This window comes from Berghia stephanieae, chromosome 1 (assembly GCF_034508935.2).
Source record: "Berghia stephanieae isolate SIO BIC M18660-M18661 chromosome 1, UCSD_Bste_1.3, whole genome shotgun sequence".
NCBI lineage: Eukaryota > Metazoa > Mollusca > Gastropoda > Nudibranchia > Aeolidiidae > Berghia > Berghia stephanieae.
The window spans coordinates 40,653,807-40,666,120 of record NC_088360.1 but is presented as its reverse complement, the minus strand read 5'-3'; the positions used below and the strand labels follow the sequence as shown (position 1 = coordinate 40,666,120).

The 12,314-nt window shown below is 39.6% G+C and overlaps 1 protein-coding gene across 1 annotated transcript in view; it reads right to left on the bottom strand.

The window, feature by feature from the left end:
• Nucleotides 1–4,114: 4,114 nt before the first annotated feature.
• LOC144963947 (uncharacterized) overlaps nt 4,115–12,314 on the bottom strand; it is a 14,774-nt gene continuing 6,574 nt past the window's right edge. Inside the window, exons 3-4 of the mRNA XM_078897892.1 lie at nt 10,991–12,314; nt 4,115–6,734 (exon numbers count right to left, since the gene is read on the bottom strand). The exon at nt 10,991–12,314 is cut by the window's right edge and continues 9 nt beyond it. Of these exons, the coding sequence (XP_078754018.1) occupies nt 6,095–6,734; nt 10,991–12,314 (1,964 nt within the window). The 3' untranslated portion in view covers nt 4,115–6,094. The remainder of the gene's footprint in view (nt 6,735–10,990) is intronic.

The following is a 12,314-nucleotide window of genomic DNA, read 5'->3' as shown; positions in this document are numbered from 1 at the left end:
TAACAGAGAGATGATTTACAAGGAAAAAATTTTCTCTCCCAAAACAATAACTATGCTTTAGACTGTTTCCCTCCAAGCTAGGACTCCGGCCAGGGCCAGGACAAAACCAAGTAATCTCATTGCAAGACAAGGACAGAAAGCATGTTGAAAAACAGATATAAGGGGGTAGAAGACACTGTATGAACCCCCATGCCGACTGTGGGAGGTCAGAAACCCCACCTGAAATGGAAAGACTGGCCAATGACAGAAGAGGATGGAACAGTTTCATTGGTAGTCCATGCCCACTGTGGGATGATAGGTTATGTCCCACCCCCTTTCACACACACATACACACACACACACACACACACACGCACGCACACGCATTTACACATGCAACAAAAGTCTATCAACTATGACCGGAATTTGTCTCGATTTGTGTAACGTTAAATGACAGTGATATTGATTTGAATAAAACGCAGGTCTACAACAAAAAACTTTCCGCCTTATCAAACAGATCCAGCTGATCCCAATATGTAAACAGTCATAACATTTTACAGTACCTGTTATCACAGAAACTGAGTTGAGACGCGTTTCGGATATGACATAGAAATTGTAGAGGAAATTCCATGCAAACTTCTGGTTGTCACTAATGCAGAGTAAAAGTCTTGATGTTCTTGTTTACAGATGACAAAATATTATTATGAATTTTACTTAGGACTAGCGTGATTAATAAAACTGCCATTAAATACATGATTTCTTTTTATAAATCTAACACGGCGCATTTATGACATCTGAAAAAGCTTTATCTAGAATCTAATTACAAAATGTCAGAGATTTTAAATTCGAAATAGTTGTCCGTTTTCTCCTGTCATTAATGTCACTCTCTAATTAAACTAGATATGTCCCAGTTTGGCAATCCTGTCTCTCCAAGCTTCTTTCATTCACATATTACGACCTCTTACTTTTATATCATGTCAGACCATATCATGCCATATCATATCATATCATATCATATCATATCATATCATATCATATCATATCATATATTATATAATATCACATCATATCCTGTCATGTCATATCATGTCATATCAGGTCATATCATATCATATTACATCATATCAAATCATATCAAATCATATCATATCATATCATATCATATCATATATTATATAATATCACATCATATCCTGTCATGTCATATCATGTCATATCATGTCATATCATATCATATTACATCATATCAAATCATATCATAGAATATCATATCATATCATATCATGTCATGTCATATCATATCATATCATATCATGTCATGTCATATTATATCATATCATATCGTATCGATATCATATCAGTAATAGGGCTTTAAAATGGATCAATTCTTCCTTAGATTCGAGTTCAAGTTCAAGTTCAACGTTTTTATCTGCAAAAGGCAGCAGGCTCTTATGGTTCACACTACTATGTTATGACGATCGACCCAATCAGCAAAGTCCGGTCCGCATTCGTGCACCGTCGCGAACCCGCCGGGTAGCATCGTCACAACACACCTCTCGACTAGATGCTCTGCCGTCTCGGGTTCTTGCCCAAAGCGTGGACATATTGGACAGGTAGTCAGACCCCACCGATGTAGCGCACTTGCCGTTAGGCAGCTCCTCGACCGAAGCCGATTCGCAGCCACCCAATGTCTCCTCTTACTGGTATCAAAGCCTGGCAACTTCTCACCAAGCTTAGAGGAATGTAGGTCCCCGCCCCCACGAGGGTTTGAATTCGTCCAAACCGATTTCCACCTCGTATGTGCAGCTCTGTCTGTAGTCAGGGATTCTGCGTACAAGGGTTGCCGGGACTTATTTCGGCTAGAAACGGGGGCACCGTCCATTATGCCCATGAGAGGGGTATCCCCATTCCCTCTCTCTCTTTGATCTTACTCAGCCAGTTTCCCGTAATCGTCTCCCTCCGGACATCGGGGGGCTGGATCGCTGCCATTATCGGGCCCCATTCTCTAGGGGTTGTTGCTAGCGTTCCTGACACTATATGCATCGACTTGCAAAGTTTTACATCCACCTTCTCAACGTTTCTGCTTCTACCCCACACTGGAGCGCAATACTCCGCGGTGGAATAGCATAGTGCCAAGGCGGACGTTCTCAGGAGCGCTTGGCTAGCGCCCCAAGTCGATCCCGCCAGCTTCCTCAGAAGACTATTCCGCTTCTCTATCTTCCGGGCAACCCTTCGAGATGCACCCGGTAGGTAAGGCTGCGATCCAACGTCACCCCTAAATATTTTGGATGCGGCTCATGTGGGAGTGGCTGGTCCCCGACTAGGACATTCAGTTTGCGGGTGTGCCAAGCACTGCATAAGTGGAATGCAGTGGCCACGGTTTTTGAAGTGTTCTTCATGTACCACTTGTCGAAGTAGGATTTGAGTCTGGTGACGTCCTCGCTGAGTACGCTCTCGTGACGGGTCCACACTTTACTCTGAGTAACGAGTGCCCAGTCGTTCGCGTATCCCAGCCTCAGGGAGGAAGTGTTCGGCATATCGCTAATGTAAACGTTAAACAACATTGGCGCAAGTACCGACCCCTGAGGGACCCCATCTTTCAATTTCCTTACTTTGCTCGTGGCGTTTCCCAGCGCGACGTGGAATTGCCTTTCCCCTAAGATCGAAGAGAACAACTTCAAGGTCTTTTTGCACCTTATGATTTTTGCAAGTTTGAGCATCAACCCTTCGCACCAGACCGTATCGTACGCCGCTGATTGGTCTATAAAGACAGCACCTGTTTGCTGTTTTCTCGCAAACCCGTGCTCAATATGCTTTGTAAGGGCAATGACCTGCTCCGTGGTGCACCTCCCTTCCCTGAAGCCCGCCTTCTCGGGTGGCAGGGCAGCGTCTAGGACCGGCCCCCATCGGTTTAATAGAACACGCTCCAACAATTCGTAAAGACAGCTCAGCAGCGATATGGGTCTGTAACTGTCTGCCTCCTTCGCCGTTTCCCTGGCTTCAGGATGGCTACTATCTTCGCATGCTTCCACACTAGTGGAAGCTTTCCTTTTGCAAGGACATCGGACATTGCCTCTGCCAGCCAGGCCCGTGCCCTGGGGCCCAGATGCGTCACCATATCGGGATATACACCATCTATCCCTGCTGCTTTGCCGTTCTTCACATCTCTAATGGCTGCAACCACTTCTCGGGGACTGAACGGGGTCGTCCAGTCCGACTCCTCCGCAGGCAACGAGTCCAAAATCGTACGGTACGCCTTGCGGACACCGCGCTCAAAAGCCTGATTAGGGACCCGTTTGCTACGGCTCTTAATGTTCTTGGCAATTGTGTCTGCCTCACACTCCGGTGCAGCCTTCGCGTAATTCCGATCTGGGTCCAATTTCTTTATCAAAAGCCAGTCGAGACTTTCCACGGTCTCCTGCCACCGTTGCTTCCTTGCCGCAAAAGGCGGATTTCCCATCACTGCAGATTGTATACAATTATGTGGTGACTTTCTCCTTCAATGTGTTATTGAGTTGAAATATAAATGTTTCAATAGTTGACCAAATTTGATGTTGTTTGTAATATCTAGGATTTCTGGTGGGAGAGTGTTCCATTCCTTGATGATTCTTGGGAAGAAACTGATTTTATATTTGTTGGCTCTGTGTGTTGGGGTTGTGAACTTACTGCTATGATAATTTCTCGTGGATGCACAGTGTTGTTTTTCGAAATACTGTGGTAGAGTTACTGCTGTTTTGTTGGAATGTACTGTTCTGTTAAGAAATTGGAAGCGTTTTTGTTTCCGCCTACTTTCCAGTGTTTTCCACCGCAACAGTCTCAGGGCCTCAGTAACGCATCCTGGTTCGCGTAAGTAATTGTTGGTGACAAACCTCGAAGCTGCCCTTTGAACTTGTTCAATTTTCTTGATGTGACCTTGCTGATAAGGATACCAGACTGTGCACGTGTGTTTCAATACGGGTATGAATCACCTCTGGGGGTCACTGGTACAAGTTCCGCCTCAGGAAGCCAAGGGTACGATTTGCTTTTGATACAATATATGTTGGTCCCATTTCAGTGATTTGTTAAGTTGGATTCCCAAGTAGGGTAATGTGTTCACGTGTTTTAATAGCTGACCGCTTATTTGATAGTCATAAGGTTTTTTTTTGTTGCTGACATTACAAAGCATTTCTCGGGGTGGAATTTCGTCTGCCAGGTTTGTATCCATGATAAAAGTGAGTCAAGATCATTCTGTAATATGTCTGCCTCGTTGTGGGTGACTAATGCATGTTTCCAGTCTTTGGACACACGGCCTGTGTCGAGTGACTGTTGGAAAATAATGCATAGATAGGGAGCTATTTCTTTTGCGCATTATTTGAGGATCCTGGTTGGTATCAGATCTAGACCACTTGCTTTGGAAGGATTTAGACCCTGGAGCTGTGTGGTTATGCCGGTTTGGGTAATGCTTATTCTTGAAATTGGAGGAATGTTATTTCCATTTATAGTAGGCAACGTCCTGTTTTCTATTGTGAATCTGCTGTACTTGTGTTAAGGATGTTTGCTTTCTCGGTGGTGTCAGTAGTTTCCATTCCATCTGGTTTTTGTAAAACTGCTAAGCCTGATGTATCCCTGCGTTTAAATTTGATGAATTTCCAGAAGCGATTTGTGATGCCACCGTTTCGGTTTATATTAGAATCGGAGTCAGTTTTGAGCATATCAGTGACATATTTGTTATACTCTTTCTTAAGTTGTGTGTTTATTTCCTTACGAATAGCTCTAAAATTGTCCCCAGTCCTGATCTGTATTGGTCCGTTTTGCTAAGTTGTAACGTTGCTTTTGTGGGATTAGACACTTGATGTTTCTTGTCATCCAATGTAAGTGTTGTTTTCTACTTACGATTTTGCCCAGGATGTGCTTATTGACTGATTCCATGATGGTTGTCTGGAAACTCTCCCAATTTTTATTTATATCATTTAAATTTGCTTGGTTTTCAAAAGCTTCAAAGTTGTCTTTAATGCCATTCATAAGCACGTTCATGTTTCCTTTTGAGTATACAAATACTTTTTTCAATAGTTTTTGTCTGATTTGTAGTTTAACATTAACTTCAAATTTCATAATGGCATGATCATTCATTCCGGGAAGAACTTGTCTGTTTTGGATAAGGTCAGGATGTGTGCTGAGGATGATGTCAAGTGTGTTTTCCCCAATACTGTTTAGGTCATGCTGAAGTCTTTGACGATTTGTAGCATCTTTTCATTTATTTATTTGCGGTATTGTGGATTTGGTTTGACGCTCATGTTTTCCCAGTTGATATTAGGGATGTTGAAGTCTCCAGGAAAGTACTATATGTGGTGGAATTTTCCCATTTTTGTAGATGTTTGACTCTGATTCGTAAAATTGTTCCATTACAATTATTCCGCTGGACGGTCGTCTATAAAAGCCACCAAAGAGGATTTCTCCTCCAGGCAGTGAATTTTTGTCCAGATAATTTCGCAATCAGTGTCTGCATTTCTCTCGACTGATTTTATGTTGCTTTCCACCGCTATTAAGACGCTTTCTTCTCCTAGTGCACGGTCCTTCTGTTAAGGTGGTGGGTCGAGATAGTTGTCAATAAATATGGATTTGCTGTCAATATATTTGTTTAAGTGTGTTTATGTTGCAATGAGAACACTAGAACAGTGGGTTTGTATTAGTTGTTTCAGTTAAAACTTTTTTATTTACGCTAATTAGACTACGACAGTTCATGTTAATAACCGTGATCGTGTTTCTTGTATTTGTTCCTCCCCTATTTCTACTTTGATCGCTGGGTTTGTTATAATTGTCTGTGTGTGTATTTGATTGTTGTGTGTTCATAGTCATCATTTCTGTAGGCTGGCACGATCGTTTTAATTCATGATTAAATTCCCTTAAATCATAATTAACAATATATTATACATTGCACATTGCATATTATATGAGTTAAAAATAGAAAAAAGTGAGAAACGTATAAAAGCAGAGAAATCTTGTTATTGAAATATAACGAATACTCAGTGATGCTTGTAATTTAAAAAACAAATTTCCACATCAAGTCCTCCAAAAGAGTGGTTTTACACTTCAAATATGATTCAAATAGTTCTAGACACCACACTTTGTTCTTTCCCTATTGAGAAACACAAAAGCAAAATAGTTTTAACTGAAGCTCATCCATACATGCATCTTGTCCTTTGTAAAGATTGAGCCGTATTATATCTCCTGATACGGTCACCATTCTCAATTTTCTATCATATTTCACAAGCGCTTCATAGACTCCTCCCCCAGGTTCAGTTGAAATGGTTGTTTGGTAGTAGTCCAGCTCATTCTTACTTGTCTTCATTGTCAAAATGGACAGTACGGATTTTATCTCTAATAAAGCACACATGTTCCTATAATTCTTCGTCTTATTCACTATAGATTTTAATAATCCTTCAGCCAAAACTTTGGTTATTTTATTGGTTACCATTTCATTCGACAACAATTTACAATTACAGAATTCCATTGGGATACCAGCATGGCTGCAATTTCTTTCAATGGGTATTTCATCAAAAAGGCTAATCCCTCTGGAACTAAGTTTTCCTTTCGTTGTCTCTCCCTTAAATTTTATCAGCTCCGACAAGGTTTGATGGATATCGAAGAAAGTCGTGAGGCGATTTTGGTTGATGCGAAAAGTTTCCATAATGTGAGAATACTTTCTTTCAAACCAAGGAGGAAACATGAAGAATACAAATGGTATGTTGACTTCTATCTTCCCGTTGTATGTTTCTCTGAGGAGTATAAGGGAGGGTTAATTGATACAGACGGAAACTAAACATGTGACAAATCATTTTGGGTGTTTTGTGCTTAAAATTCAATTTAAAACATAACTCGTGACCGACGTACACTTACTTGCAGGTCTGATAACCCAAAGTGGTTTGGTCTCGTTGTTGTAATAGAAATACTTTCAGACTAACAAAGAACATTGTCCATTACAGCAATGTTAAAATGAGCCCATTAATACGTTAGGTTATCTGGCCTGCAAATATGTACACGTCGCCTATGACACACATTCATTTTAAACAATTTTTAATGGATTAACCATGTTCAATGCGCTTCACATTGCTTCTTTCGTTTCCTCCAGCTGGCCATATTGAACCAAATTGCCAATTTATACAGCTCCAGCCGTCTGTTCGGCGTCCTTTCGTAAACATACTTTTACAATATCCGTAACTGCCTATAGTTGGGTACTCATTCAAACCTGACTCAATTACGGTAATGTGTGTTAATTGCCTTGCGCAAGTAGACGACGCCGAGTCCAGAATTTCCCACGTTCTCTGTCAGCTATCCGGCAAATTAACCAAGCTAAATATAATTTTTCTTGGGTGAGTAGACGACACAATGTACTGATGATATACACATACCCCCTAACCGAAAGATATGTGCTATTTAAATAGAATATCCTATAGGTACACAAGAGAAATTTAGTTCTACAAGGTTCTATGCTTGAAGAACAAATAAAGCATTGTTCAGCGCAATGAACATGGTTTATTTATCGATATGCATTTTATATGTTTCCATCATTCTGTCTAAAATCGTTAATTATTAATCTCCAAATGTTTGTAAATGGGATTAATTCTATGCAGGTAATTATTCAGTGGTGTCAGCCAGATACGATAATACAGGATAGGGTTTACAATGGAGCAATTCAAAGGCTTGAAAGAAGAAAAGAACTGAACGCTTGAAAATAATATTGAGAACAAGATGGCAACAACGTGTAACATTTAAGTATAGTTTGGAACTGATAGAGCCATAGGTAGTTAGTGTGGTTGTGAGAAAGAGTAGGTGAAATTGATTTGAACTTGTCTCCAGGAGGGGGTGAAGGAACAATTTTGCAGTGGCATTGGGATGAACGCTGGAGGGACGTAGGGTGGTGGAAAAGAAGTGAAATGAAATTGGATTCCACTCTTAGCAGAGGGCCATGTCTATGAACAGGACAGGATCAAAACGGCAGGTAAATTTCCAGGCCTTCTTTGCCTCCTGTCGCTGAGATATATTTTAGGTTTAGGTAAGATCTTAGAATGAGTGACAGCTGAATCTAATTCCTTCTTGCCTCATGTCGTAATATTTACTTTCTATAACTATTAGGGTTTGCAATTAAGCAAAATACCAATGTGCATAATTCTATTGATTTTCCTCCAATATGTGTAGTTAATAATATAACTTTTGTGAGATTTATTAATGGCACGCGTTTTTCTGGTTTTTCTCAGCTGTCCCTCTATCAAAAATTGTAAAAAATTGTCTCAACCTCTGAATCAATTTATCTTTACTGAATATAGATTTTGGGCCGTATTGATGCCATATCAAAATAGTTTTCTTCTTTAAGACCTATAAAACTTACTCTACAACCGCTGTCATAAAATTCGAGATTTTACACTGTTAACCATGTAAACAAGTTACGCACCACAAAGTATGAGATGAATTCATCGTTTTTCCAAAAAAATATCGTGCTGAAATCGTAGTTCCCTTGAGTGATTATGTGTTGACGTCATACTAGTTTCTGAATAAAATCAATACGCTTTAAGTGTTATAAAGTGCCAACTTATGTATCTGCATCATATTTTGAATTTATGATTTATTGCATTTTGTCTCCATCATGTCGCAATTGGATTCAATAGTCTGATGTCACGTCGCCCAACAATGTCGAGCAGCTTGGTTCTAAATAAAGATAATCGGTACTTTTTATTCTTCATGCTGTCTAGAACTTTTCATATGTCATGTGATCAAAATGTGTAAAAGTCAAAACATGATCATATTTATAATGTTTTTCTCCTCTGGATACACTTTTATGCTCGTCGGAGAAATATTTCAAAAGGGCGTCCGCCATTGTTCCGATAGTTTAGAGCCAGTTACTAAGTTACTATGCGTCATTACGAGGAAAGTGATGTCATGACTGTTGAAGCCAATTGGATTCAGTAGTCTGATGTCACGCCGCCTGGCAATGGCGGCCATCTTGGTTCTAAACAAAGCAAATCATTACTGTTTATTCATCATGCTGGCTAGAACTTTTCATATGCCTTGTGATCAGAATGTGTAAAAGTCATAACATGATCAAATTTATGGGGTTTTTTTTTCCTCTGGATACGCTTTTATGCTCGGCGGGGAACTGTTTCATAAGGGCGTCCGCCATTGTTCCGATAGTTTAGAGCCAGTGTTACCATGCGTCATTAGGAGGGATGTGACGTTACGACTGTTGAAGAGTATTACCGAAGTCTGACACGAAGTATATAACTTTAAATCAAGTGAAATACCGACTGTATACTCCAAATTGGATTCAGTAGTCTGATGTCACGCCTCCCCGGCAACTGCGGCCATCTTGGTTCTAAACAAAGAAAATCAATACTTTTCATTCTTCATATACTTTTCATATGCTTTATGATCAGAATGTGTAAAAGTCAAAACATGATCAAATTTATGTTGTTTTTTTTTCCCTCTGGATACGCTTTTATGCTCGCCGGAGAAAGATTTCATAAGGGCGTCTGCCATTGTTCCGATAGTTTAGAGCCTGTTACGAAGTTACCATGCGTCATTACGAGGAAGTGACGTTACGACTGTTGAAGAGTATTGTCAAATTAACAACGAATGTTATTTATATAACTGAAAATTGAATCAATGCATGAACATTTCACAGAGTTCAACGTTTTGAGGGTTTTTTAAAGCTACAAGCTGCTATACGGTAAGATACGAAATCTCTATTGGTTCCACTCTGGTAAAACTGCGAAAAGAAGTATACTTGTATCTATCAATAAGCAATTAAAGAGGACGGCTATGGAATTGGAATTTTACAACCAACCCTGAGAAGATGGTTATCGGAATACGACAGAGAGATCACCAGTATGGAGCGACGTGGTCGGAAAAGCATTCCAGACAACTTTGATATGTAGGTATATCATCCAAAGATGTATGGAACGAGCTGGGCGAACGCAAATATATATTATTTCAAAAAGAAATGGACGTCTGATATTCGGGTAGAAAAAGTCCCATTGGTTCCTGACAAAGGATCATTGTTGTTCTTGCAGATGGTGAAGATACTGGATAATTTGTAGGATGCAATCCATATTTTCTTCTCTGCATCATATGGAAAGCGGAGAGTATTATTCTCGGGTCAATGCAGAGGTTTTTGAAGACTGGCTAAAGAACCGTCTGTTGCCCTCCCTCGAAGCACCTAGCTGAATTGTATTGGCCCATGATCACTTCAAGGAGCCAAGTTCGGCAACCAAAAAAGCTGACAAGATTTCGCGGCTTCAGTCAGACAGCACTACATATTCTGATCATTTATCAAATGCCTAACTATATTCCTTAGTGAAAAGAAACAAACCAGAAATAGTTTTTAAAGTAGACTGCTACTTGTCTGCTACTTCCCCCCATATCACTGTGAGATCAATCCAATCGAGCTCATTTGGTATTGATAGTTATAAAATGTTGATGTTAAAGATTGCCAATCATTCCTTCATATTCAGATACTGTCTGTATACCAAATGTTTCAATTAACCTAGCATTACATTTTAACAAATTCCTTCAAAATGGATAAGCGCAAAATTCATAATTTTGATACAGTAAATCATCCATGAGTGTCGATCCTTACCTGCAATCGATTTCAATATAGCTGTAATAAACGAAACCTTTTCCTATTGTTTTAAAATTCACGAAAAAATATATTTTAATTAAAATAAATTGAATCAGAGGTCCATACCTAATCTATAGCTGCGTATTGAGGGACAGCTGAGTAAAAGAAGAAAAAGACGCGCCATTTATTAAAATTCTGACTATAATTAATTACGCCCTTCCGCCTTGCCATTCCATGAATGAATATAGATAATCAATCAAACAATATGTCATAGATCAACAGGAATCACCTACGTTGTCCAAGTGAGCAAATTGGGGGTTAATAATCTTGCCCAAGGAAAAAATGAATGTACACGAAGATGGGCTTGAACCCGGGACCTACCGGGTCATAATGCAATGCCCCTGTAGTTAATATACTCACCTAAATTCACCAAACCGAGATCCGTGGTCGCTGAAGAATATAATTATAGTATTGTTCAATATTTTCTTTCGCTCCAGTTTTTTGAAGAAATTAAAATAAATGTCATCACCTTTGGTTGCAACATTGTTATCACGATGAGTCATTTTAGTGAAAAAACTGTAGATAAAGTAAGGGTTTGACCTTGTATTGTTGAACAGCGACATGATTCTAATAACGTAGTCCTGTAGTACTTCCATTTCCGGGACATCACCCAGACAATTATCCCAAGGATGACGATATTTGTTGTCTTCTTCCATCGCCAACCTTAGTGCTCGAGGATAGTAATCAAATTTTGGATCTTTCCATCCCTTCTTCAGGTAATGGTATGCTGTTAAATATGTCGCATCAAAAATCATTCCTGTGCGATATCCAGCATTTTGATAGTGATGCCAAATGAATTTATCATTAATTTCATCAAAATATCGCCTCCAATTCCAGTTTATTTTTAATTCTTTGTCCTTTAAGCCAGAATGTAAACCGAGAACATTTGGATAAGTATTATCTCCAATTTTGTTAAATTTATAGAGTTCTTTAGCTTTAAGTTTATTAATTATGAAATCCCTTGTCTTAGGCATTGCCCGGATAAGATTTTGTTTTGACATGCCATCGACTCCGATTACAACAACACTCATTGTTTCAGAAGGGTCGTGTTCTTTATTGCTTCGATTGTAGTTCTCTTCGCATCTCTCCTCAACCTTGGGTTTTTTAAAGACTCGACCCTCGAATGTATAACTAACTATCTTTTTGTTCAAAAAGCATCGCACCCAAACTTGCTCATCCTCGTCAGTCAATTGTAAAGGTGAGCTTAGAAATTTTCTTGACCATTTGAACGGGCGCAACTGACTGTCATTTTTCCACAATTCCAACCTGGTGTATTCACAGTGGTCGAGTTTTCCAATGGTATTATTTACTTTAGTCCAATTTACTCGTAGTTTATTCTCATCATCAACGTACACAATGACCGGCATTCGTCCTGTGCAATTTAGTGGGTCATACTTATAAAGGTACTGTATGATTGCAGGGTCATAAGGGTCTACATTTTGGAAGGGGCATCCTTCTTTGGTATGAATCTTTGGTAAATCTGATTTCGGTGATTCGGATGTTTCTTTCCATAGAACGTCTGCGTTTACTGAAAATGATTTATTTGAGATATCGAGATATGTTGATCTTTTCAGTCGTTTGGATAAGATCTGGCCCGTGCTCAATGAACAGATGACCCAGTAAATTGTCATCACGCTAATGAGAAATGACGCTATCACAATTCGACGACTACTTTTATGGGCCA